The sequence below is a fragment of the Echeneis naucrates genome, chromosome 9, assembly GCF_900963305.1.
Source record: "Echeneis naucrates chromosome 9, fEcheNa1.1, whole genome shotgun sequence".
Taxonomy (NCBI): domain Eukaryota; kingdom Metazoa; phylum Chordata; class Actinopteri; order Carangiformes; family Echeneidae; genus Echeneis; species Echeneis naucrates.
In genome coordinates this window covers 12,015,160-12,038,734 of record NC_042519.1, presented here as the reverse complement: position 1 = coordinate 12,038,734, position 23,575 = coordinate 12,015,160, and the positions used below count along the sequence as shown (strand labels likewise).

The window sequence follows — 23,575 nt, the reverse complement described above, 5'->3', positions numbered from 1 at the left end:
AATAAAATCACTATCCACTTAGAAATAGAATATAGAAAAGGAAATAGAAATGCAGTGGGGAAGTGGGGAAATTCACCATCATTTGTTGATGTCTTTTATTGGTTTAAAATCTGAGAAGAGATATGATTCATCAGAAGCAGATCAACCTCACACATGCATCTTTAATACTCTGAGCTGATTTTTTTTTTTAAATAAACAAAACCGCTTAGTCAAACTCACTGTGAGGTTTTTTTTTTATTATTATTCTGTGACATTTATTTTAGCCCATCAATAAGAGTCACAGTGAAGATTCGCCCTTTCATTACTGTCACTTAGCATAATTATCCTTTTTGAAATTTGCACATTTGCCTTTAACCATGTTACCAGAGATCATGGTGATTAATGAAAGGCCACTGAGTTAGCTTCAGTGCCGTAATACTGTGTGTGGAGGATTTTGCTGTCTAGATGATCACATTTCATTGTGATTATTTAAAATTCCTTTATCATTCTCACGGTGGGGAAGTTGCAATTGTTGCAGCATGTGAGTGAAAAAACATACACGACTTCATGCAAATATATGAAGTCGTGTAGAAAAGGGGGGAGGGGTAAACGTGGAAGGAGGGGAGAAGGTGGGGGGGTATTTACTATTTATGTGCATTAAGTTATAAACCAACTGTGTCACATCCTCAGACTTTAATCCGGCGACCTGTCATCCTACAAGTGAAATGCAAAATCGGGATTAAAAGAGAGAAAGCTGAAATGATCGGCCTGTCGTCAGGGCAGGGGGGAACTGTGACATGCCGGCGGGAGGATGTTGCTGTGAGGTGACGGAGCCGCCGCCTCCCTCCACCTTTGGGGGAGGATCCGGGCTCTGACGCAGCCGCACTTTGGCAGCTTCAGCGTTTCCTCCTTCATCCGCGACGCATCTCCGGTGAAGACTCCGCCGCAGCCCGGACATGTCCCCGGCCCGCAGCCGCCCTGCCCGGTAGCCCGCAGACGAGACGACGGCTCCGAACACCGACGCGGTCCGCGCGGTTTGTCTGTCTGTCACACATACAGGAGGCCGGGGAGGCAGCGGAGCAGCGTCCGGTCAGGCTGCCGCGGTGAACGGAGGCAGGAGGGGAGGATGAACAGCATCAGGCAGGTGCCCACCCGGGTGAAGAGCCGGAGGACCGAGGCCAACCTGGGAGCCGAGAGGGAGCACTTTGACAAGCAGCAGGTAGAGTGATCCCGGGGAGGGGCCCCGGTCTGCCACACAGGCCCTTTGAAATACTGAAACATCCCCAGGAAAATAAAAGGCACTGTAACTTTTGTTTAGTGGACGTGGACAGACTTTGTGATTTATTCAGCTTCCACATAGATAAACTTGTTGAGAGATTTCACCTGATACATTTGATAAGAAGAGCTTCAGTCCCCCTTGGCCTGTGTAATCATTCCTCCATCATGCTGATCCAGCTAGTACTTCTTGTTTGGTCTCCTCCCTCTTGTTTTTAAAAGCCTCCTGCACAAGAAATCGACACAGACCTCTAACTGAGAAACATTTTGCATTCTGAGTGAGTTCCTTCTGAATCCTTGCATCGAAAGAAGTTCTTTTTCTTTTCCATTATAGAACAGGTGCTCTGTATTTGTCATTTGGCTGTTAATTCACTACACTCACACACTAAATAATCCAGTCTGTCTGTCCCAGTGTAGCCTGTAGGAGTCACAGCCGTGATGAGCTGCCGTTTGAAGTGAAGCTCAAACCCCAGTCTGACCGGGAAACATGAAATTCAAACGAGGCTCAGCCTGGGCCTTCAGGCTCACAGCGCTCTCACTGTGTTGTTAACTGAAATGGGCTGAACTTGTTGGACACAGGGTGTATGTTTCTCTCTCAGTTTTATTTGCTTATTTAGCACGTGTAGAGGTCTGGAGCTTTGATGCCTGAACTCCTGCTTGCCTGTGGCCCGGATCCTCCTTTATTTAATTATGTGGCATGTTTGTTAATTGGAAAAGTAAATGGTCACAGTGCTGAAGTGAAACCTGACAGGTGCTGTGTCTTACTCATGCAGCATATATCAAACAAAGTGGGCAGAATGCAAAGCGCAAGCTCCACAGGTTAAAGGGGGAATTATTTGATTCTTTTTTAGTGCGACTGATTGAAGATGCCCTGTGGCGACGGTGAGGGTGGACTCAGCTCATTACATCCAATTGGCGACATGCAAATGAATTGGTTGGTATGAGGAACAATCCCAACCCTTGACTGGCTGAGGCTTCCACATGGTATCGCACCATCTCTAAGCCAGTGTTTCAGTTCAACTAGTTTAGTGGGTGAACAATATGTCGGCTCCTGATGGAACAAAATGTGGCACTCTGCTGTGCAGCTATTAGCCGTGAGGGATTATATAGCAGGAAGGGGTCTGTGCGCTGCTATTAGACAGATATATCTACAGTCAGTACATCAGGACTGCTGATTCATCCACACCGGCTAAAACTCTTCTCCTCCTCTTCTGCACTTCAGTTTCACTCCTCGTTCCTGCGTTGACCTCAGTACCAAGGTGAAATCGCACAGTGTCCTGTGTGTGTATGTGAGTTGTGCAGTGTTTGCTTTCCCTCGCTGCCGTTGCCTGAGTGAGTGCCCATCAGGGAGGGAAGGAGGGGGATGGGAGCAGCAGGGGGCAAACACAGATCCTGAGTAGGTTTAGAAACTTTGGTTATAATTGTTACACACATTAATAAAAAAAACAAAACAAAACAAACCAAAACAAGGAGCAGCTCTGTGTTCAGCAAAGTCTTTGTTTTTGTAATGAGATCTGTGTTTTTAGACAAACAAAGCAGGGTGCCAAAGCTTTAACGTCACCTTTCTACTTTTTCTATCTGTGTTTTTACACAAAGAAATGAAAAATGGACTGAAAGCTCATAATTAAGTAGCAGTCAAACACTCCGAGCACTGTAACTGTACAAAACACATATCATGCATTCTTTACGAAACATGTGTGTGTTTTCATTGAAACTAATGAGACACAATCTCTTCCTGTGCAGCCAGTCATTGGTTCCTCTGATCCATTGACTCAAATTTACAACTCATTATCTGCATTATTTCCATTTGTACACTTCAGCAAGGCTTAAATGTGAACACCACCAGTATCTTACACAGTATGACTGGTGTTGTGTTTTCAGACGGCATTTTTCATGTGCAGCATCTCTTCAGTGACGGCTGAGCAGTCCGGAAGAGAACAACGCATCCAGTGTGGGCCCATGTGTTATGGTTACTGCCTGTGTGGATGTGGGAGAGGCTGTGTTAGTTTAATCTGAAAGGACCGAAAAGACATTGGGGTCACAGAGGAGAGAAAAAATAACACCAGACGGCGATAAGATATGAAATAACTTTGCAAACCCATTTGATCTGAGAGGGAATGTTAAGTTGAAAAAATGTGAATCCATGTGTTTGTTGAAAGTGGTGCTTTATTGCTTCTCCAACACTGGGTTCATGACTTGTTTCCATTGCCAATGTAACTCACCTCAGATAAACACAGTGAGCTGTGTTAAAGTCTGCGTTTGACCTTGTCAGCCAGATCTCCGGCAGCAGTCTGTTGAATTAAGCTGATAAGGACCTGCAATAAGTGCTGCTGCCTCAGGGCTTTAGGTCCAGTGAGAAGCCACTGAGGTGCCACACCGATGCCTTGACTTTGTCAACATAACACACTCCTTTCGCAGCAGGATGTCCAAGCATATGGACACGCTGCTGAAAGGCAGAGACGACAAGGTAAGCAGAGAAGCTTCGCGGAGGCATTAACGCAGCTTATGGTGGACGGTGTCCTTGTGGAGCAAGCGCTTGGCCACCGTGATGCTAGCTGGCAGCGGACCTTATGGCAGGCCTCGGGGATTAGTCTAGGCTTTCCCTTTCTCTCACCTCTCCTCTCTGCTGGTGACGCTTGAACCAGAAGCAGCACTAAGCTGTTGGGAAGCCACGCAGTTGACAGTGTCAGTATGTCTGCAGCTTCTGGACCACATTGCTCTGTTAGTAAATAGTTTGGATTTCATCTGACTTGCCTCTGATCACGGCATTAAGGAGCTGGTATCTGCACATTAGTGTGTTACCTGTGTGTAGGCTGGCGTCAGGCTTGATAGTGAAACTTTGTATTGTGTGTGTAGTGAGAGCTTTACCAAGGAGGAATTACTAGTAATCGTAACACCTGCATTTCATTCTTTAATTGACTTGCATATTTACAGAAAGCTTTTCCCCGACTATCCTGAGAATTAAGTAATTTTTTAAAGACAGAAATTCTAAGACAATACATTATTATCTTATCGAAATGGAAAACAATTCTTGCCCTTGGTGCTGCTATTAATTGGATGCATTACTTCTTCGGTCGCCCCCTATCATAGGCACGTGAGGGAATCCGCACTAGTGCTTCAGTTACTGACACTGAAAGTGGCTTCAGTTTCCAAAAGTGCAGTTATAAGTCAGGTCACCTTGTGCGTCTTTTAAGCTGAACGTAGCATTTGGTTGCCCCTGACTGTGTTTCTGCATTCCCTTCTCCTTCCTTTCTGTCCCCTTGGCTGCTCGCTTGTCGCGCTCTCATTACGAATCGTTCTGAATGTGCTATGAGAGTTTCCCCGCAGCCTCCCTGCTCAGCGGCCATCTGTTGAGGCCTCTCTGCCCGGTTCTGTGTGCCAGAGCGCGGCCCCCCTCCAACCCAATCTTCTTCCCCAGCTGTCGGCCTTCCTCCCCCAACAAACCCCTCATTGTCAGACAGGCCTCCATGCTAGCCCACTGCACTTGCCCTGTGTAAACGAGGGACTGGCAGTTGATTTGCGTCAGAAGCAAGCTTGGGGGGGGGGGGGTCTCCTATGAACCAGTGGACCACTCTCTCACTGTGAACGCCGGCGTTCACCCACAGTAGCCTCTCTGTGCTTTGTTGTGTGTCCATGCATGTTTTTGTGGGTGTGTGTGTTTGTGTGTAAAGACTGGGCTGGAGTTTTGACTCCCAGGTCTCTAATGAATTAAAGAGGCTTTTAGAGGGTTTTGTGGAATTAAGGGTGATATGTGATATGACTGATATGTGATTATGGTTTAAACAAAGATGTGACACAGATCCCTAAAACCTTTCTTTAAGCATAAGACCAAAAGTGCAGGATCTTTTGCTGTTGTATGAAACTTGAACTGGATATTATAATCAGATGTTCGTGACTAAGGTGCTTTTTATAGTTATGAAAATAAGGGAAAGGCTGTGATTAGAGAAAATTTAAGTTTTAACTTTAATGCTTTCGCTGCATGTAGGATTAGTCCCTCACATAGCACACTGATGATGAATTTGGTAATTAGCATCATACAGATGCTTTGTGTCTTCATTGGGTGAAATGTTGATGAGTTGCATTTGTAGTAACGACTAGGCATTTTGGGATCATTCAAAAAATTAATTTGTCCGAGATGTTAGTAAATGCATTCCTTCTGCATGTTTTAGCAAAGACCGGTAGGTTTGCTTGATTGCGACACGTCAGTAGGACACAGAGCAACGCAGCATTGAATTGTGTCTTGAGACGGGCGGCACCACACGGCCTGACATAGTTATGGATGTTGTCACATGAGTTGGCATAATTTTGTGCCATGCAACTGCAGCTTTGATCATTCTGAAGTCATTATGTCGTACCAAGTAAATGATTTAAATCTCTCTTGTGGGATCCCAGAAGGGGATGGCCAAACATTAGAGATTGAAAGGCTACATTCCTCTGCTCTGGTGACCGCCTTTACCTTCAGACTTATACACTGAAGCATGAAAATATGTGTGTGAACTACAGGAAATCTGCAAAGGTTTTTTTTTTTTTGTTGTTGTTGTTCTTGTTGTTTTAAACATGAGTTCTTTTTAAGGCCACTTAAAACATGTTTGAGCTTTATGACAGAAATAGATGTATTTGCACATTAGATTGAGATAGTTAAAAAAACAAATACATTTGCCTAAATGGAGGAATTATTTCTGAATCAAGGAAATTGTCATTTTCTGGGGTTGTATTGAGAGCACAGTAAGGTAACTAGTTCAAGGAACTGAGCCTCAAGGAAAATTTCTATGGGGGATACAGATATTCTGTCTGTGTGTGTTTTTTCCTTCTCTGCCTTCCTTCTCAGCAACACTTGTTTTACCTGCTGAACAGGTTAGAGAAACACACATCTTTCACCAAGGCATGATAATATTCAGCATTAGATCTGTGTTACCTCACTGACATCTTGATCAATATGTCAGTGAGGTAACAGGCAAAGAAAGAAAAGGGAAGTTTTACCGGTTGTTTTGCAATCACTATATACTTCTTTTATACAGTGGTTACTTTTGTTTGTTTTTTGTTGCCTTTTTTTTTTTTTTTTAAGATAGAATATTTTCAATGTCCTTGCAGAACTGCAGGTGACGACAAAAGAAAGTTGGCACCTTCTGGACTCAATGCTATTAAAAACTATGAATAAACAAGAGTAAAAATAGCCCAACAGTAAAAATAGAACAATAGCGGGACAAATCGGTAACAACATTATGGACAGTGCCAGCAGTAGTAAATAGTGCAGCAACTTCGCTGTGCAATGTAGAAATGGAGCCAGTTCAGTGTGGACATGTGGTACCCGAGTGTCTTTGGTGTACGTACAGTATTCACAGTCTAAAATTCATTTGTCAGAGTAACCGGTGAAGTAGTTGGATTAAAAACAATGGAGATGAATATAACTCTCTGTTGGGCCTGTATCCTGAGATTATTAACGTGAGTCCCTGTGTTGTAGTCATGGATGTGACACAATATCTAAGCAGTATTGCAATGGAGGAGAGTCTACCTCACTATATCCTGTGAGGTTTGTGTGTGTATACGTCTGTTTACATCAGAACACACACTAACCCTAACCCAAAAGTAAGATGATCAGCTGGTTAATCCTGAGTTGCTGCCCCCCCCCACCCCCACCAGTACAAATCAGTCTAGCCAAAAGGTCAGAAGAAGCCAGAGATCAGTCCAACACTGTGTGTCCACACTGCAGAGTCATTGTTTCTCTGACTCATTCCTGTTTGCCTGTTTAACTTCTCATGACTTATATATTTGCTGTTAGGTCAAGTGTGAGCTCTGATGTTTGTGTGGGTGGAGAAGCAAAGCATACCAGAGCTAAGATTAACTCCTCTCCACTCCTCTCTTCTTCACAGCTGAGCAGCATCAGCAAAGCCATCAACTCCTCTGAGACGCCTGTGAAGGAGAAACATGCACGCCGTATCCTTAAAGATTTAAAAAAAAAAAAAAAAATTACAATGCCTGGCACTTCCAGTATCTATTCTGATATTGGGTATATAAATATTCACCACAGATAACAGCTTCCATTTTAATGTCATCATGAAATGACACTTTTTGGAGAATTATTATTATGTAATTTGTCAATAAAAATAGACCTAAAAAAATAAATAAATGTAAGTACAGTGCCTACCTTTATTGTTAAATATGTCGATATTGTGGCAGTATCAGGGGGAATATGTTTACATTTCAATTGTGATGGTTTGTGCTTCCTTAAAGAGAAAACCAACAGGAATCATCCTGGGGACGCACAGGGAGAAGGGAGCCTACACCTTCTGGTCTTATGCTTTGGGCTTCCCTCTGGCCAGCAGCTCCATCCTCAGCTGGAAATTCTGCCATGTCCTGCACAAAGTGCTGCGGGACGGCCACTCCAACGTGAGACAACAGTCCCTCCCTCTCCCTCTAAACAGCATGTAGATGTGGAAAAAGTGTAAAATGTGTTGAGACCGGATGTTGCAGCCTTGTGTTTTCAGCACAAAACTGAGAAGGATAATAATAAAAACATGGATTCTGAAATAAAGATCGTAATTAAAATAGCAATGTCGTAAATGTCTTTAAAAACTCTGTTGAACCCCACATGTTTTTATTTAGTTCTCTAAAAGTTTGCCCCAAAGATAAAACGCTCATATGTGATTTATTTGAATTCAGACATTGGTATTTTGATAATGATTTTACAACAAGATAGAAATATCAGCTATTAAAAACACAGTGATGTTCTGAAAAAACATGAGCGAATGTGAGTGGGACTTGACTGGTATAAATTGAGTTGTACATGTAAATGTCAACCTCACAGGTTCTTCAAGACTGCATGAGACATCACAGTTCTCTGGTTGAAGTCGGGAAAATGTGGGTGAGTAATTGCATCGTTTTGCGTACATTGTTTATACATAAATCAAATTCAGCTGCTTGGAATTGAAAAGGTTTCCTGTGAAGCCTGCAAGAATTTCTTTCATGTAACAAGAAGTGCTCTTAAAATTGTGAATATGCTTTTGATTCTTCAGAGTAACCTCCATGACAGATATGGACAGCTAGTGGCTCTGTACACCAGGCTGCTCTGCACAAAAATGGAGTTTCATTCCAAAGTAAGGGACATCGTCTGTCATTTCACAGCACGTGTGACCAAGATTTATGTGATGGATGAATCAGAAGTAATTCAGCAGCACTAATCCGGCAAAAATGTACCTCATTGCAGCATTCAGAAATCCCACCGAACCTGGAGGCCACAGATGAAGTCCTGGAGCGCACTGCAGGGACAGACATTAACAATGTGTGAGTACGCAAACATAAAAAGTATCTTGGGGAAAAAAAAAAAAAAAAAAGTTTTTGTTGGGCTTGAGTTATCATCAATCACATGATCCCGCTGCCTGATTGTTCACAAAATAAATAGACCCAGCTGCTACATCATCGTTGTTTCTCAGGAAGGCCTCTTTTCTTTCTAATGAAGGTATCAACTTCTCTCATGCAGGTTCCAGCTAACAGTGGAGGTGTTTGATTACATGGATGGAGAGCTGAGGCTCGCTGAGACAGGTGGGGGAAAAAAAACACCCCCCCCCCTCCTATCCTGCTCTTCCAAATAGGAGAAACCTGAGCTACAGTAGAGTGCTACAGCCTGCTGACATTATCTATTCATGTAGAAAAGCTAAAAGGCCGTCAAGAACGGGTTTCATGAAGCAATGCACACTACAGAGTTTAGACTCATGTGCTTCTGTTTTTGCCTGAATTAGTTTTAACTGATGAGGAAATGCCTTCAATTAGAAGACATTAAGTTGACTTCCTCCAGTTTTACTGTAATGGCATGGTCTCCCCAGGCCTGAAGGGTGGAGGTCCGGGATCAACACTATAAACAAATTTTGCAGTTGTACTTTGAACAAAGTTTGCTTTTGTATGTGTTATCAGTCTCAGCAATGCTAAAAGAGTCAGTGGTTTGGCCAGCCAAGTGCTCACATAGAAACAGAATCAAAACTAAAACCTGACTCATTACAACTGTTTGCACTTCAAGCCGTAGATGTTTTTAGAATAATTCATGGAAAAAAAGCTAAATTAAGCTGCTACTAAAATACTGAAGTGTCCAAAATGAAATTATCCAACAAAATAAATGTTTGCTGAGTCATCGACGAGCTTTACTTCAGGGGTATTTAACGTATATACTCCTGTCTCTGATTTTCTCACCAGTGATCCGACAGCTCAACACATCAATCGCCATCTCCACTCTCACATCCGGCCAATGTCGCCTGGCTCCGCTTATCCAAGTAATCCAGGACTGCAGTCACCTCTATCACTTCACCGTCAAGCTGCTGTTCAAGCTGCATGCCTGTAAGAACATTTATTTCCCCATAGACAGAGTCATTCTGCCTGTAAAATGACGTTGATTGTTCAGCATCATTAGAGTAATTCAAGATATTGCCTGCAATCTTAATTTGCATGTGTATCTATGCTTAGCTTCATGTTGAGAGAGAGAGAGAAAAAAAAAAAATCGGGATCATGTCATGGATTTCAGGTCTCCCTGCTGACACCTTGCAAGGTCACCGTGAACGTTTCCATGACCAGTTCCACAGGTATGTTGTCCAAGACCTCAGGCCACCTCTGAGTGAGAGTGCCTGCTACATTATCCTGCCTCCCTCAGTCCAGCCTCCTTTAAATGGATGCAAATGTGCCTATCACTGCTTCCTGTCCCCGAGTCTTTGTGGCCTGTCAGGTGGTATCACTATCACATATATCTTCACTGCTGAGTTCAGATTGGTGTCTCGTGGATTTGGAGAGATGATGACTGAAGAGTCACTCATCTTATATTCATCACACATAAACACATAATAAACTCTGTGTTTAAGAATATTTTTTCTTTTATCTTTTTAGAATAAAGATGCTGTATTTTGTGCATTAAAGTGACATAAATATATTGGTATGTTTAACACGTTTTCCTTTGTCCCACAGCCTCAAGACCTTCTTCAACAAAGCCAGAGACATGTTGTACTTCAAGAGACTGATCCAGATCCCTAAGCTGCCCGATGTAAGAGCGCAGTGGGATGGGGATATAACTTCAGTGCTGAGTCACACTCTCCATCTTGAATATCAGACATCAGTACAAGCCTAATTCTTTTACTGATGGTTACAAACTGGAGTCGCTGGCATATTATTTATATGTGAGAGCTGTGTAGCATTGAAATCTAATTTCAGTGTTTTCTCATTGAAAATTAAAAATAGTTTTGGACAGAATTTGCCTGAAAAGAACGTAACAAAGATATCAGTGGTTTAACTTGTCCTTCTTGTCAGTCCCCACCAAACTTCCTGCATGCAGCATCACTGGCCAAACATGTGAAACCAGTGGTGGTCATCCCTGACGAGGACGAGCCAGAGCAGCAAGATGATGACGACGATGACCCAGAGCCGCTTATTGAGGTCAGCAACGTCTCAACGCCCAGTTTACAGGCGCAGCCACAGGTACGGTACAGCAATCACAGACTGGACTTGGTGCTGTATAAGGAGTTTGTTATGTGAATTAATTTCTTTTTCTTTCTTTTTTGTTTTTTTTTCCTCAGCAACTTGACATTTTTGATCAGGCATTTGGACCGCCCAATGGTGGTTTTGATGACAGGTGAGCTGGGGTGTTTTTTGCAATGACCAGTGATTGTTAAATAGATTGATTCGTCTGAGCGCTGTCAGTGTCAGTGAACTGTAACAGTAGGTTTTCTGCGTGGCAGGGACCTCCAGATTGAGAGCCTGAAGCGTGACCTGGAGTTGTTGAGAGCAGAGCTTGAGCGAGTCAAAGCTGAGGTAAGAGCCACAGAGAGTCCAGTAAACTGTCACTCCGGTTTGAACTGTTTTCTGTGTGCGTATGTGGCAGAAGAGGGCATTATTATCTACGCGCTAAGGAATCTCGGGCATGTGAGCAAATGCTGCTCCTGCTATGTGAAATGTCTCAAGTAGTCTGAACAAATGCTGACGTTGGTGTCTAAACGTTTTTGATGTCATGGATTCTAAATTGCAACTTCTTTAATGAGGAACAGAGTTACAAAGACATGAGTTTGTGGTGGTTTCCTTTGCACAAATAAATGTTTATTCTGACAAAAAAACCTTTGTGTTAATTGGTGAAAGTACACTCTATTTTGCCCTCCTGCAGGCTCAGCGCTACATCACCCAGCTCAAGTCCCAGATCAACAGTTTGGAGGCAGAGCTAGAAGAACAGCGAGCTCAAAAACAGCGAGCTCTTGTGGAAAATGAGCAGCTTCGAATGGAGCTTGAGGCCACACGTCGAAGAAATGCAGAAAATGAGGGCTTACAGACCAACTTCATAGAGGCAGAGAGTAAGACGTGAAATGAACACTCTTGCACAAACTCGGTGGGTTAATAAGCAGCTCAGCAAGTTCACACTTCCATGCTTTTTTGTATGTGCAGAAAGAGCCCAGGCCACAGAGCAAAGGTACAATAAGCTGAAGGACAAGCACTCAGAGCTGGTGGCCAGCCATGCTGAACTGCTCCGTAAGGTACGGACAGACAACACATCAGCCCAGAGGCACTTGTTTTAAATTAGATGTCAGCACTTCATTGTGCGTGGTTACACAAAATGTGTTGATGTGCTGACAGAGTGCAGACACTGTAAGGATGCTGTCAGCAACCCAGCAGACCCAGGAAGAAGTGGAGAGGACCAAACAGCAGCTATCATTTGAAGTGGACAGGATAAAACAGGAAGCTGACATGAAGGTCAGTGATGTGTTGTTGTTGCATTACGCGCTGATTTCCGGCGCCGGTTTTTCTGTTTAATGCAGTGTCTCTGTTACTGCAGCTGGAGGAGCAGAAGTTTGAGATGGACAAACTGAAGAGAGAACTTGAGGAGAAGTTGGCAGAAGTGATGCGCATCAAGGCAGTTCTGCAGAGCAGTGAGAAGGTGAGTGTCCACCTCTGGTTCCTCAACGCAGCAACGGACTTGATGATTTTAGTAAATTCACCATTATCTGGTCTGTATATGAAAGCTTGAGGCATGTGAGATATTCCCGAATGGATCATCTATCAGACGCTCACAGCCATCTGCCTCTTCTGGCTTCTCTCATCCCCCTCTCTTTCTGCCAGACATCAGAGCAAGTGAACAACTCAATGACAGCTTTGCAGGCAGAGAAGGAGCGTCTGATGCGATCTGTAAGTGAAAAGGAGGCGGAGCTGTCGTCACTGCGGCAGACTGCGCAGGTGCAGCAGTCATCACTTCAGCAGGAGCGAGAGAGGAGCAGCAAGGAGCTGGGCGAGCTGCAGAGTAAACTGCAGGAGAAGGTCAGTCAGGACATTAGAGCCCAGCTCAGCAGAGTGCTCAGCAGACTTTCCTCCACTCAGTCGATTCAATTTAATGCTGTTAGAGTACTTATTTTGTATTTGACTGTGTTATTGTAAATATCAACATTCAATGGACACAAAGCAAGGCTGAATGTTCACATTTATATCAGTGGCAAAAAAATTAGCTGCGATACTGTACATGTTTATTCTTCCAACATTTCTGAACACATGCTATGGCAAATTATTATATACACTGCTATCCAATTTTAATGAACAACTGTAAAGGAAATGGCATGAATCGCAGTTTTTCCAGATTTTCCATTAAGCCGGTCATAAGAGAATCATGTACTGGACATACTACTCTAGCAGAAACATGATAGATCAGGGGTTCTCGGTGAAAAGTTTAGAAGCCAAGCCTACAAGCCTACAAGCCTCAGGCCATTTAAATGCTGTTTAAAAGTGTGCATGCAGCGACTTCTCTCTGTGAGAGTTCAAATTTAACAAAACATGAATGCATGCATCCATGTACAGACACAGTTAGACTGAGACAGTATATCTCCTCGTCCCCACAGATTTTGCATTCTTGATGAAATTGTAACATTGGGTGTTTTGGACACACAATGTCATGATGGTCTGTCTTATGTTCTACCCCGAAGGTGGTGATGAGCTGAAAGGTTGCATGAGCTGATCTGATACAAAAATCCACAATATAGTTTATGTTATGTTTATGTTTCTTTGGTCATGAACAAGTGCGTGTGCGTTCTCTTGTGTGCATTCACGTATGCATGTAGACGAGTCTGGAGGAGCAGATGAAGCAGAAGCTCTTGGAGGAGCAGTTCACTCTGCTGCAGGGCACCATCACAGAGGCAGAGAACATCATCCAAGATGCAGTTGCTAAACTGGATGATCCCCTCCATGTCCGCTGCACTAGCTCTCCAGGTCAGACCTCCCCTCTGTTATTTCCAAGCCATTAACTTAGCAGGTCAAGCATATAAAGCGTACTGTGTAAACTGGAAACAAAGCTCATTGTCTTCTTGGTTTTGTTTTATTTCAATCTATTGGTCCTCCAAACACAGATTACCTCATAAGTCGGGCAGAAGCCACGCTAGGCTCCATCGACAAAGTGAAAAAGGGCCATGCTGATTATCTGCACAACATGGGGGGTAAGATTTGTGTGCTTCAGATTCAACTTGGTCCTGCCAACCTCATGATGCTGTGTGGATGGTTCGTTATGCTAGGGTGCTAATTCGGTCTCCTGTAGCTGTCTCATTGTATGCTCTTGTAATCAGATGCTGGAGGGCTGCTGAGGGCTCTGACCCAGTTCTCCCACCTGGCTGCAGATACGATCATAAACGGCAGCGCTACTGCACACATGGCACCCACTGACCACGCAGACCGTAAGGAATATCTTTGGGATATCACAGATGTTTTCATGTTTATTTTTTGTATCCATCCCCATGTAAAGCCGCATTTAGTTTCATATGACAACAAGTTCAGATTCCACTCTGGAGAGGCAGCATGGGCCAGTGACTGCTGAACTGTCCAATGGTTGATTTTTGATTTTCTTCATCCTGCAGGACTGACAGAGAACTGCAGAGGCTGTGCGACTCAGAGTCTGCAGTACTTGAAGGACCTTAAGTCGAAGGCCACCCTCCAGAAGGCAGACCCAGCTGCTATTCGCATAATCATTCAAAAGATCCTGCACTTGGGCCAGGTGAGGAGAGCAGAGAAATATCTCAGTTCAACTTTCCAAAGAGAAAGAAATCCATAAAATGCCTCCTGAATCTGAACCATGTAGAAATATCATCTAGACTTCACTGTAATATTCAACTTTTTGATCAATGATCAATTATAATATTATTTATTAGCCATGTCTAATATAATTCACTTGTGTTTTTGTTATCATGACCAATTGACCCACTTGTTACGTTCAGGAGCTGAGGCCAAAAAGCATGGATGTGCGTCAGGATGAGTTAGGAGATCTGGTCGATAAAGAAATGGCTGCAACATCAGCAGCTATTGAAGAGGCAGTCCGCAGGATCGATGTAAGTATTTGAATCTCAGTTTAAGATATTTTGTAGGCTAATATGTGTAATGAACAAGTCACTGATAATTCATTCTGCACGTACTAACAAATGGTGTGTTTGTGTTTAGGAAATGATGAATCAGGCACGAAAAGACACATCAGGGGTTAAACTGGAGGTCAATGAAAGGTTTGTTTTTCTAAATCAGTTTAATTTCAACCTGTAACAAGACCTAAACACCTAACATGCAGAGCACACCATCGATACACACTTGTATGGGCCACTGAAGAAAGATGTCACATCTTTTAATTATGTTTGACTCTTTTACAGAATCCTTAATAGCTGTACTGACCTCATGAAGGTACATCCTTTTATAATTTAATTCATATTTGTCCTAGACAGCATATAAAAAAAACCTACATACCTTATATCTTCTTTTTGATTAGCATCCTAATGAACATCTGTGCATTTTATTTGATCTTATTTTGCTCTTTAATCTTCCTCGCTCCCATAGGCCATCCGCATGCTGGTTATAGCATCCACAGATTTGCAAAAAGAGATTGTTGAAGGTGGGAGGGTGAGTCACACTGTCTAAACAGACAGTTTCATTTTTATTTTAAGACTTCAACTACTTTAGTTACTGGAAATGGAGGGAGCTGTTCTGTTACATTCATCAGTGCAAAACAATTCTTATGTTTTGTTTGTTCAGGGAGCAGCCACCATTAAGGAGTTCTACGCCAGAAACTCACGTTGGACTGAGGGACTCATCTCGGCTGCCAAGGCTGTGGGCTGGGGAGCCACAGAGATGGTGTAAGTTCTCAGTTATGCGGGGCAGCACACATTATATTCTTCTATATTAAAATACTGAATTATTTTATGTAGTTTTCTTTTAAAGCCCATTTTTGATAAATCATGATACTAAAGCAAATGGACTACATTGCTAGCTAAGCTCCTTATGCAATCAAAAACCTGGTCCCTGTGATATTGTCAAGATTGAGTGCAAACATTATTGCAGCCAACCGAGTCGGATTTAAGGAACTGTTTTAAGAAATTGCTCGAGATGTTACTGTCTGTCAACAGCTCATCTCAAAATAAATATTTATCCAAATTTTTTCTCTGAATAATTCAGTGAATTCATCCAGACCATCCCAATTTAATGACATTAAATATTGTTATAATATTTAATATAGTGTTGCACCACATGTAACTCAGCCACTAGACAGTATGCAGAACTGAATGCTCTCCAGCTGCTTGAGCTGAAGTGATATCATGTCTTTACCTGTTTTTCTCACAGAGAGTCTGCTGATAAGGTTGTGCTGCACACAGGAAAATATGAGGAGCTGATCGTGTGCTCTCATGAGATCGCTGCTAGCACAGCACAGCTGGTTGCTGCATCCAAGGTAATGCTCAAATTTCTAAGACGCAATGTTAAAAATTTCTGAAGTTCCTCTGTTATTACTGGAGGAATAAAACTGTGGGAGTACCACTGGAAATATTGTGTAGTTTCCTTTTAAGACCAAATCAACCGGATTGTTTTACAAATGTAACTCATAAAATGTTTGTGCCAAATTTGCTCTGGAGTTGGTGAATTTGTTGGTCGAGTATCCAAATTGTGCCCCGTGGTCCAACTCAAGTGATCTCCTCTGCACTCAGGTTAAAGCAGACCGCAACAGTAAGAAGCTGTCAGTTCTCCAACAGGCTTCTCGCCATGTGAATGAAATGGCAGCTAATGTTGTGGCCTCCACAAAGACAGGCCAGGAGAACCTGGAGGAAAAAGGTTTGTCAGGTTTCATGTGTGCACTCAACCATCATGGACTTGAGTATGTGTCATTTCAATTGTTATATTTTATCTACTATTATATAAAATATAAAATATAAAAATATATATATGTTTGTTGTTGAAGAAACAATGGACTTCTCTGGGATGTCTCTCATCAAGTTGAGAAAAGAAGAAATGGAGTCACAGGTTCGTCCCTTCTTTTTAAATGTTATGTCATCATATTTTCTTATAAATCTAATTTTGTTGACCTCTCAAATTCAAAAGGTACAGTTTTTCATACATGACCAAAAAAATTGGTCAAGGTGTGTTTATTATTAAAATTACTTTCAAATGTGTTAACAATGTATTTTTAAGATGACCACTGTCATTTGCTAAATTCTTCAATCTGAAGGCAAACAAATAAGATACTAGAAATTAGTAATGAAAAGAAAACACAATTTGGCGCAGAAAAATAATTTTGGTGCGTATTAAAGCCTTAATTTATTTCCCATTTTGCATGGATGAGCTTGGCTGTCAGCTGCACGCGTAAACGAAGCATGAAACAGGTTTGACTGATTGTAACCTTGAAAATGTTTTCTTCCTCAGGTGAAGGTGCTGGAATTAGAAAGCCAGTTGGACAATGAGCGCCTGCGTTTGGGCGAGCTGAGGAAGAAGCACTATGAGTTGGCCGGAGTTCCTCCAGGGCAGATTTCTGAAGGGAACGGTGAAGCCTCCTCACTGACCCTTAATGCATCCATGTCACCAAAACCCAACAAACCTGTTCTCATGAAGAAACCGGCACTGGCCCAGAAACCTCACATTCCACCCAAAGTAAGGCCTGTGACGAAAACTCTTTGCTCTGCATAATGAGCAAGTAAGACACCACTTCTCATCTTTCTTTCTTGTCTTCTTTATGTTGCAGTTTAAGTAAAAGCCTGAGCAGAGGATGACATCACTCCGCTGCTGGATTTTTAGATTGTTCAGAGAAAGATTGCCTTTTTGTACAAGCATACACTTCCTTTAAGTTGCATGTTGACAATCTTCTGCCTTATCCTGCATCTCACTGTTCAACCTTTCTGAGTTATTTGTTTTTGTCTTTGCCAAAATGGACCAGATGCCTGATTTAGCTGCCTTTACCCCCCCCTTTTTTTTAAAGATGCATATGCATGCCATCCAGGCAGAACCCTGTTTATTTTAATACTTGGCATCAAGAACAAAAAACTTTGAAAATATTAATTTAGGCTGTGTGAAAGTGGTGGTTGTTGTTGCTCTTTTTCCTGCATCATAAAAGATTTTAGACAATAGAAGAATACAAGTTGCAGAACTTGGGGAATGACCACAAATCAGCAGCATGCTTGTCCATGAATAGTAAATTTAGTTTTGATCACGTTTTGGGTGACCTTTTTGCACACTGTTTTGGACATTCATTACAGAGCACATCACATTTTTCTTAATGTACAAGGTATGTTATTTATGTTCTGGTGGTTGTGGTGTGTGGTAAAGGAGTTGGGAAATGCATTTTGTGTCCATGTTGTGGCAGAAATTTGACATACCTCTGGCTTTGCCTTCATGATGGACAGTGTTCATATTATGTGCAGAACAGCTTTCCTTCTCAGCAGTATCAGACTGTCTCAGAGGCCTTAAGGTGTGCTGTACTAAAGCATTAAGTAACACCTTTAATGACATACAGTCTGTAGAGGAATGTACAATTCACAGCTAGCATAATTTATTATCAACACTCGTCTCTTGAATGTCCCTTTATTAGCGAGAACCTGGATATTATGTTGTTATGATATTAGATAGACAAATATCCGATGTCGGTGTCCTAACTTATCAAAGTCTTCTTTTACTCTGAATATGAAGATTTAGGGTTAGGTTGTGTACAATATGAAGGTGTTTGTGTTCCACTTTGCCTCTGGGGGCTTTTCTTACAGGGTCTTAAAATGCATCTTTTTATGTTCTGTCTTTTCCTCTATATGAAATGTCTTTATACACTCAGATCTATTAAATATATTTTAGTAATGGTGGTTTCTCCTCGTAAGAAGTAAAAATGTTTAACAGATGAACAATAAATGTTTGATTTGATGCTGCATTGTTATTTTACTTCCTCTCACCTGTTCTGAGCTTATTTTTCCTTTTTATTAAACAATAAATAAAATTATGGCCTCCACACAAAACCCATTTAAAAAGAAACTTAAGTTTTTGTTTTTGTTGTTTGTTTGGGGTTTTTCTTTTTTCGTCTTCATAAATTTTGCATTGGCTATATTATGCCTCGAAGATAAACTATTTTGTCCAGTCTGTTGGATTAATCATAATCAACTTCTACTGAAATATAAAAGAAGTTTTGTTCAAAGCAACAAAATGTTTGACCATTTTCACATTTCAAACAAATAAAATAAACCTGATACATTAATACACTAGTAATATTTCAATGAGCGACTTTGTCAAAGAAGTAATTTCATCAGAGACTGAATGTACATCGACTCCAGCAGCGGTGTGACATTTAAAAGCTTAATGATGAGCATAAAAGGTAACGCACTAATAATATCATGACATGCGCAGTAGGACCTGCGGTCAACGTGTCATAAAAGCTGATGCCTTCAGGAACTGTTGTAAATATTATCATTTCTCAAACTGGTGACTCGTTTCGTTCAGAGCAGAGTCTTAGATGGCAGCAGCCACACAAACCGATGCGATTGATGGTTTATTATTGGTTGTACGTGCTTCGATTGAACATACGCCGCTGCTGTATTTAACGTCGTTGAAATGGACACATCCGTACTTTTTGTCGGGCCGTTGAATGCAGCAGCGGTTTGAACTGTCAACATAAACAGGTCCAGACTCGTGTTCGTCGGGTCGTCATGGTGGATGTCGGAGGAGCCAACGAGGCGGAGGACGGACACGGGCCGGCTGTCCTGTCCGCCCTGGACAGACCCGCGGCCGAGCTGACGGTCACGGACGTGTACGACATCGCGGCGGCGCTCGGACGCGAGTTCGAGCGGCTCGTCGACTCGTTCGGCTGCGAGTCTCTGCTGGGTTTGGTGCCCAAAGTGGTCCGAGTCCTGGAGCTGCTGGAAGCGCTGGTGAGCCGCGGAGCCGCCGGCCAGGAGGCGGAGGAGCTGCGCAGGGAGCTGGAGCGGCTGAGACAGGAGCGGAGGGACAGACACGAGCAGGACAGGAGACACCGGAAGGTCAGCCGGCCCGGGGCGACCTGTGTGTGTGTGTGTGTTTGTCTGTCTGTCACTGTGTGCACGTGTGCTTTATGTTCACACCGCAAGGCATTGTCACTTTACTAAATAACATTATTATCGTTGTTGTCACGAGAAGAAGAAGAAAAAGTGAATTGCTCATTTTCTATCCAGCAGTGAGAAAACTAAAACTAGCTTTACTGAATCCGTGATTTGCCTTACACTCTGAATGACTTCACACCAGACATCTAAAACAACTTCAAACAGCGCAGAACAATCGTGAAAGCGACATGATTGCACATGTATGTCCTGGATTGTACATTTTTGTCGAGAGGAAACAAAATCAGATGTGGAGTTTTGTGCAGCTTTTATCAATCCTTTCCAAACAAAAACCACGTAGTGCTGTGCTTACATTTTCCTTCTGTTTTAAAAATATATTTGTTGTGTTTAAAAGTGTGTCCTGTGCTCAGGAATTGGAGCTGGTGGAGGATGTCTGGAGAGGAGAAGTCCAGGACCTGCACACTCAAATCACTCAGCTTCAGACAGAGAACAAGAGGCTTTTAGTGAGTCTGTCTCTCTCCAAAGATTCCCCTGTGACAGAGGACGACCTACAGAGACAGGAGGGTACGTCTGCTTCTCAACCAGAGTTTAACAGATCACTGTAGGAAGTTTTCAAGATCAAGTTTAGTATTTTCTTATAAATTTTTTTTTCGAAAGCTTAGTTAATTAAACTTAAAAATTCTTAGTTGATGGTGACAATGAACTGATCTGAGCTTCTGATTTTGCTTTTTTTTTTTTATCTGATTGGGCATTTTTACATCTCTTAAACTCCAGCCCAGCTGCTGAGTCAGTCTTTGGTGTCTAGCTAATCTCAGTTTAGATTTAGTTTAGATTTAGATTTTACATCTAAGAATAAAAGAGCAATGGTGCAGGATTGGTTCTTCAACTCAACTATCAATGGGTAGTTGAGTTGTAGAATCAGTGTCATGGAGAAGCGTGATGCTGTGGTTAGAGTAGATTTGTGATGAGTGATCTTTATCAGTTTTAACCCAAGGGGACTTTGGTTTTTACTCAGGCATCAAAGACATAGATTACACAGATCCACGGTTGTCAGTGAACAGAAACAACCTTGTTGAATATATAAAGGCATCATAAAATTAAAATCACTAGAATATTAAAAATGTAGAAATGTGTTAAGTACAGTAGCCATAATAACGACAGAGGATTCTTTGAAGGGCTTTCATCCATGTTGTGTTATGACTGAACACACTGACTACAGATCTGACATGTGTCCCATGGGTGTACTTAGTACAGATTTGTTTTGTGTTGATGAACCATTTGCTGCACGTTACACATATTTATCCGATGCACTCACGTGGGATTGTACAGTTTATGCTCCATAAGTTGTTTGGCAACTTAAAAGAGGAGGCTCTAAGGAGAGGCAGCCAGGGGCTCTTAGAGAAGGCTATTTTTGAAGCAGACCAAAATATATCTCCTGTGTGCAACTTGTATGGGTCATAGCACAGATATACTGACCTGGTTATAAATATGTCCATGCAAATGCAAGGTTATTGTGTGATTATGATTATACCGCTCACTGATACATTACTGGTCCAAACAATACATTCGTATTAATGGTGTAAGGAAGATCCTGTTAATTTAAAACAAATGGCTTTTAAAAGTTTTGCTAGATAAATGCAAACTATGTAAGCTTGACACTAATAATAGCAAGGACATTTTCTTTTAACTTTAAAAGCTACATTATTGTCATGTGGTAATGCACAGGTTTTTGGGAAAACTCCTTTAAAGGGTGCATTTATATTTACGTTGCAGAAAGACCTTCTAAAACAATTTCATTTTCAATCCTTCTAATACAATAAATGTTTCTGAATTTGTCATTAAAGACATCAAATGGTGTCTGAAGACTTGAAAAGCTAAAAAATAGAACAAACACTAATTGGGCTTCTTATATGCTGCATATTGTATTATTGTATTATTTGCTCTTATGTTACTTCTGTGAGCATATTCTCAATTTCTTTTAAACAATACTTACAGGAATGTCAGAAAAAGAGAGACAGGTAATGAAGAAGCTGGAAGACTTGGTAGATAAGCAGAGGGATGAAATCCGTGCTAAAGACCATGAGTTAACACTAAAAAACGAGGATGTTGAGGCTGTGAGTAATTTTATATTATACACAACAAATAATTTTCCATAAAAGGATATTAAGTTTTCAATTACCTGTCCATTGCAGAAATTATTGAATTCATAAAACAGATTTCCTCAACTCCAGCTACAGATGCAGCAGCATCGACTGATAAGGATCAACCAGGACCTTCGCCACAGGATAGGGGTGATGGAAGTTCAAGGCAAGGCCCTGATCCAGCAGCGGGTTGAGCTGGAAGCTGTAGTCCAGGCACGGCAGCAGGAGGTGGGAGCTTTGCAGCAGGATGTCGCAAGGCTGAAGAGGGAACTCAGGGAGTGGGAACTTGAGAGAGAGATGACCGAGATAGCAAATTCCTCTCCAAGATCAGGGATGTTGCTTCATGCAACACCATACATGACGGTAAGAAAATTAAAAAAAAAACTTGTCTTATTGAATTTCAATTATCTTTAAACTGTGTTTGGTTACAGCTCATTTGGTGTGACATGTTTGGTACTATCTAAGTGGCTGTTGTTTCATACATTCAGTCCTCAGAATCAGCACCATCTAAAGCCAGCAAGACTAATTCAGTGTGGATGGAGTGTGGAGGGGACTCTGCATTCCCGATGAACTGCTATGACTATGACAAGAGTCCTTGCCTTCTTCAAAAGTCACCTCACAGAGAAAATTATGAGGTGGAGCAAAAAGAAGACGAGGATTCGCCAGCTCTGTTACTGGTAAAACCTGCTTAAGCTCAACTTTCCTGTTCCTCCATCGCTGTCAGTATAATAAAGTGTCAGTGTGTGCATGTTGTGCAAAGAGAATTAGTATGCGTTGTGTCTGCAGGAGGCAGAAAGCTATGTAGAGGAGGGGACGGACAGTCTGGAGCAGGAGTCTGACAAGCCCTCCTTCACTCTGCAGGAGCTTCGGGATGTACTGCAGCAGAGGAATGAACTTAAGGCCCAAGTGTTTGTGCTACAGGAAGAGCTTGCATATTACAAAAGGTCTGTTTCTAGATTTGACTGCATTTAAAAAAAACTGATGCAAAATTTAACGGTTCCATCTCCTTTAGTAATGAGTGTGAGGATGACCTCAGTGCCGTTGTTGGGAGGACATCTCCTCCACCGTGCTCCAATCCCTCTGATCAACCTGAATCAGGAATTAGGCGCTTGTGAGTAATGTGTCAGACAAGACATGCTTTTTGTGATAGCTCAAGGTTCATCCTGTACTGATACTATACTCCCCACATCTAACTTGTCCATCGACAGTCCATCAACTTGATGTCACTATATTGTTCTGTGTAAACATCATCAGCTACTACAATGCTTCTGATACTTTTTGTGCTTCCTCTTGAACTGAATTTCTCTTGTCTTGTGTCTCCTTCATTTCCCTCTCTGGACAGGATCTTCACTGCCATAATGCCAATGGTGGCAGCTGGTTTGATCGCAGATGATCCCACGTTGTTGCCAATTAGAAGACTGGTTTCCTTTGTATGAATGTTCATTTAAATCCCTATTGTATGAATGTACAAACAAGCTTTTATATCTCACAGAACTCTGCCAACAGAAATATGTAAATACAAACATTGTCAAATATGAGTTTTGGTCTACATGATCTGATTGTTTAAACTATATAGTTGAAGCTGATGAATAAACAGCAGTTTTTTTTAGTGATGGTAATATTTATTTACTCATTTTATCATTACTTGGTAAGACCTGTAAGACAACCCTCCAAAGTGTATCTATGACTTCTTAGGGTTTTGCTGTTATATGTAATACTGCACATCAATACTTCACTCATCATGCAACAGTGTGATGCTTCTTTTTTTCTTGTGCCAAACCTGTATTTGCTATTTGTAATATTGTGTATTACAAATAGCCAATAGTATGGATGAAATTAGTTTTCACATGCACTTCAAAGTTACTTTGTGGTCTGTGA

The 23,575-nt window shown here is 41.9% G+C and overlaps 2 protein-coding genes across 4 annotated transcripts; both read left to right on the top strand.

Annotated features, from left to right (window-relative positions):
• The first annotated feature begins 865 nt into the window (after nucleotides 1-865).
• On the top strand, nucleotides 866-18,411 carry hip1rb (huntingtin interacting protein 1 related b). The gene is made up of 32 exons (XM_029510894.1): nucleotides 866-1,198; nucleotides 7,125-7,188; nucleotides 7,499-7,641; nucleotides 8,060-8,116; nucleotides 8,268-8,348; nucleotides 8,459-8,535; nucleotides 8,732-8,793; nucleotides 9,439-9,579; nucleotides 9,764-9,821; nucleotides 10,198-10,273; nucleotides 10,537-10,704; nucleotides 10,803-10,858; nucleotides 10,965-11,037; nucleotides 11,384-11,567; nucleotides 11,659-11,747; nucleotides 11,848-11,964; nucleotides 12,047-12,148; nucleotides 12,331-12,525; nucleotides 13,317-13,464; nucleotides 13,602-13,688; nucleotides 13,815-13,922; nucleotides 14,103-14,239; nucleotides 14,460-14,570; nucleotides 14,680-14,738; nucleotides 14,880-14,910; nucleotides 15,064-15,126; nucleotides 15,259-15,359; nucleotides 15,844-15,949; nucleotides 16,203-16,326; nucleotides 16,454-16,515; nucleotides 16,915-17,139; nucleotides 17,231-18,411. The coding sequence occupies exons 1-32, from the start codon at nucleotides 1,106-1,108 to the stop codon at nucleotides 17,237-17,239; spliced, it is 3,207 nt and encodes a 1,068-aa protein (XP_029366754.1). The 5' UTR covers nucleotides 866-1,105; the 3' UTR covers nucleotides 17,240-18,411.
• Nucleotides 18,412-18,955: 544 nt separating this feature from the next.
• Nucleotides 18,956-23,306, top strand: LOC115048905 (RILP-like protein 1). 3 transcript variants are annotated; one of them, XM_029510765.1, is made up of 8 exons: nucleotides 18,956-19,499; nucleotides 19,967-20,120; nucleotides 21,552-21,670; nucleotides 21,794-22,060; nucleotides 22,186-22,374; nucleotides 22,484-22,641; nucleotides 22,710-22,808; nucleotides 23,040-23,306. In XM_029510765.1, the coding sequence occupies exons 1-8, from the start codon at nucleotides 19,170-19,172 to the stop codon at nucleotides 23,131-23,133; spliced, it is 1,410 nt and encodes a 469-aa protein (XP_029366625.1). In that variant the 5' UTR covers nucleotides 18,956-19,169; the 3' UTR covers nucleotides 23,134-23,306. The 3 variants fall into 3 exon arrangements, with proteins under 3 accessions (XP_029366625.1, XP_029366624.1, XP_029366626.1); XM_029510764.1 differs by having other exon boundaries at nucleotides 21,788-22,060; XM_029510766.1 differs by lacking the exon at nucleotides 22,186-22,374 and having other exon boundaries at nucleotides 21,788-22,006.
• Nucleotides 23,307-23,575: the final 269 nt, after the last annotated feature.

Coding starts and splice junctions, on each gene's coding strand:
- LOC115048905 (XM_029510764.1), top strand. CDS start 19,170: ATGGTGGATGTCGGAGGAGCCAACGAGGCGGAGGACGGACACGGGCCG. Junction 19,500..19,966: donor AGGACAGGAGACACCGGAAG/GTCAGCCGGCCC, acceptor TCCTGTGCTCAG/GAATTGGAGCTGGTGGAGGA. Junction 20,121..21,551: donor CGACCTACAGAGACAGGAGG/GTACGTCTGCTT, acceptor CAATACTTACAG/GAATGTCAGAAAAAGAGAGA.
- hip1rb (XM_029510894.1), top strand. CDS start 1,106: ATGAACAGCATCAGGCAGGTGCCCACCCGGGTGAAGAGCCGGAGGACC. Junction 14,739..14,879: donor AAACTGGAGGTCAATGAAAG/GTTTGTTTTTCT, acceptor ACTCTTTTACAG/AATCCTTAATAGCTGTACTG. Junction 15,127..15,258: donor AGATTGTTGAAGGTGGGAGG/GTGAGTCACACT, acceptor TTGTTTGTTCAG/GGAGCAGCCACCATTAAGGA.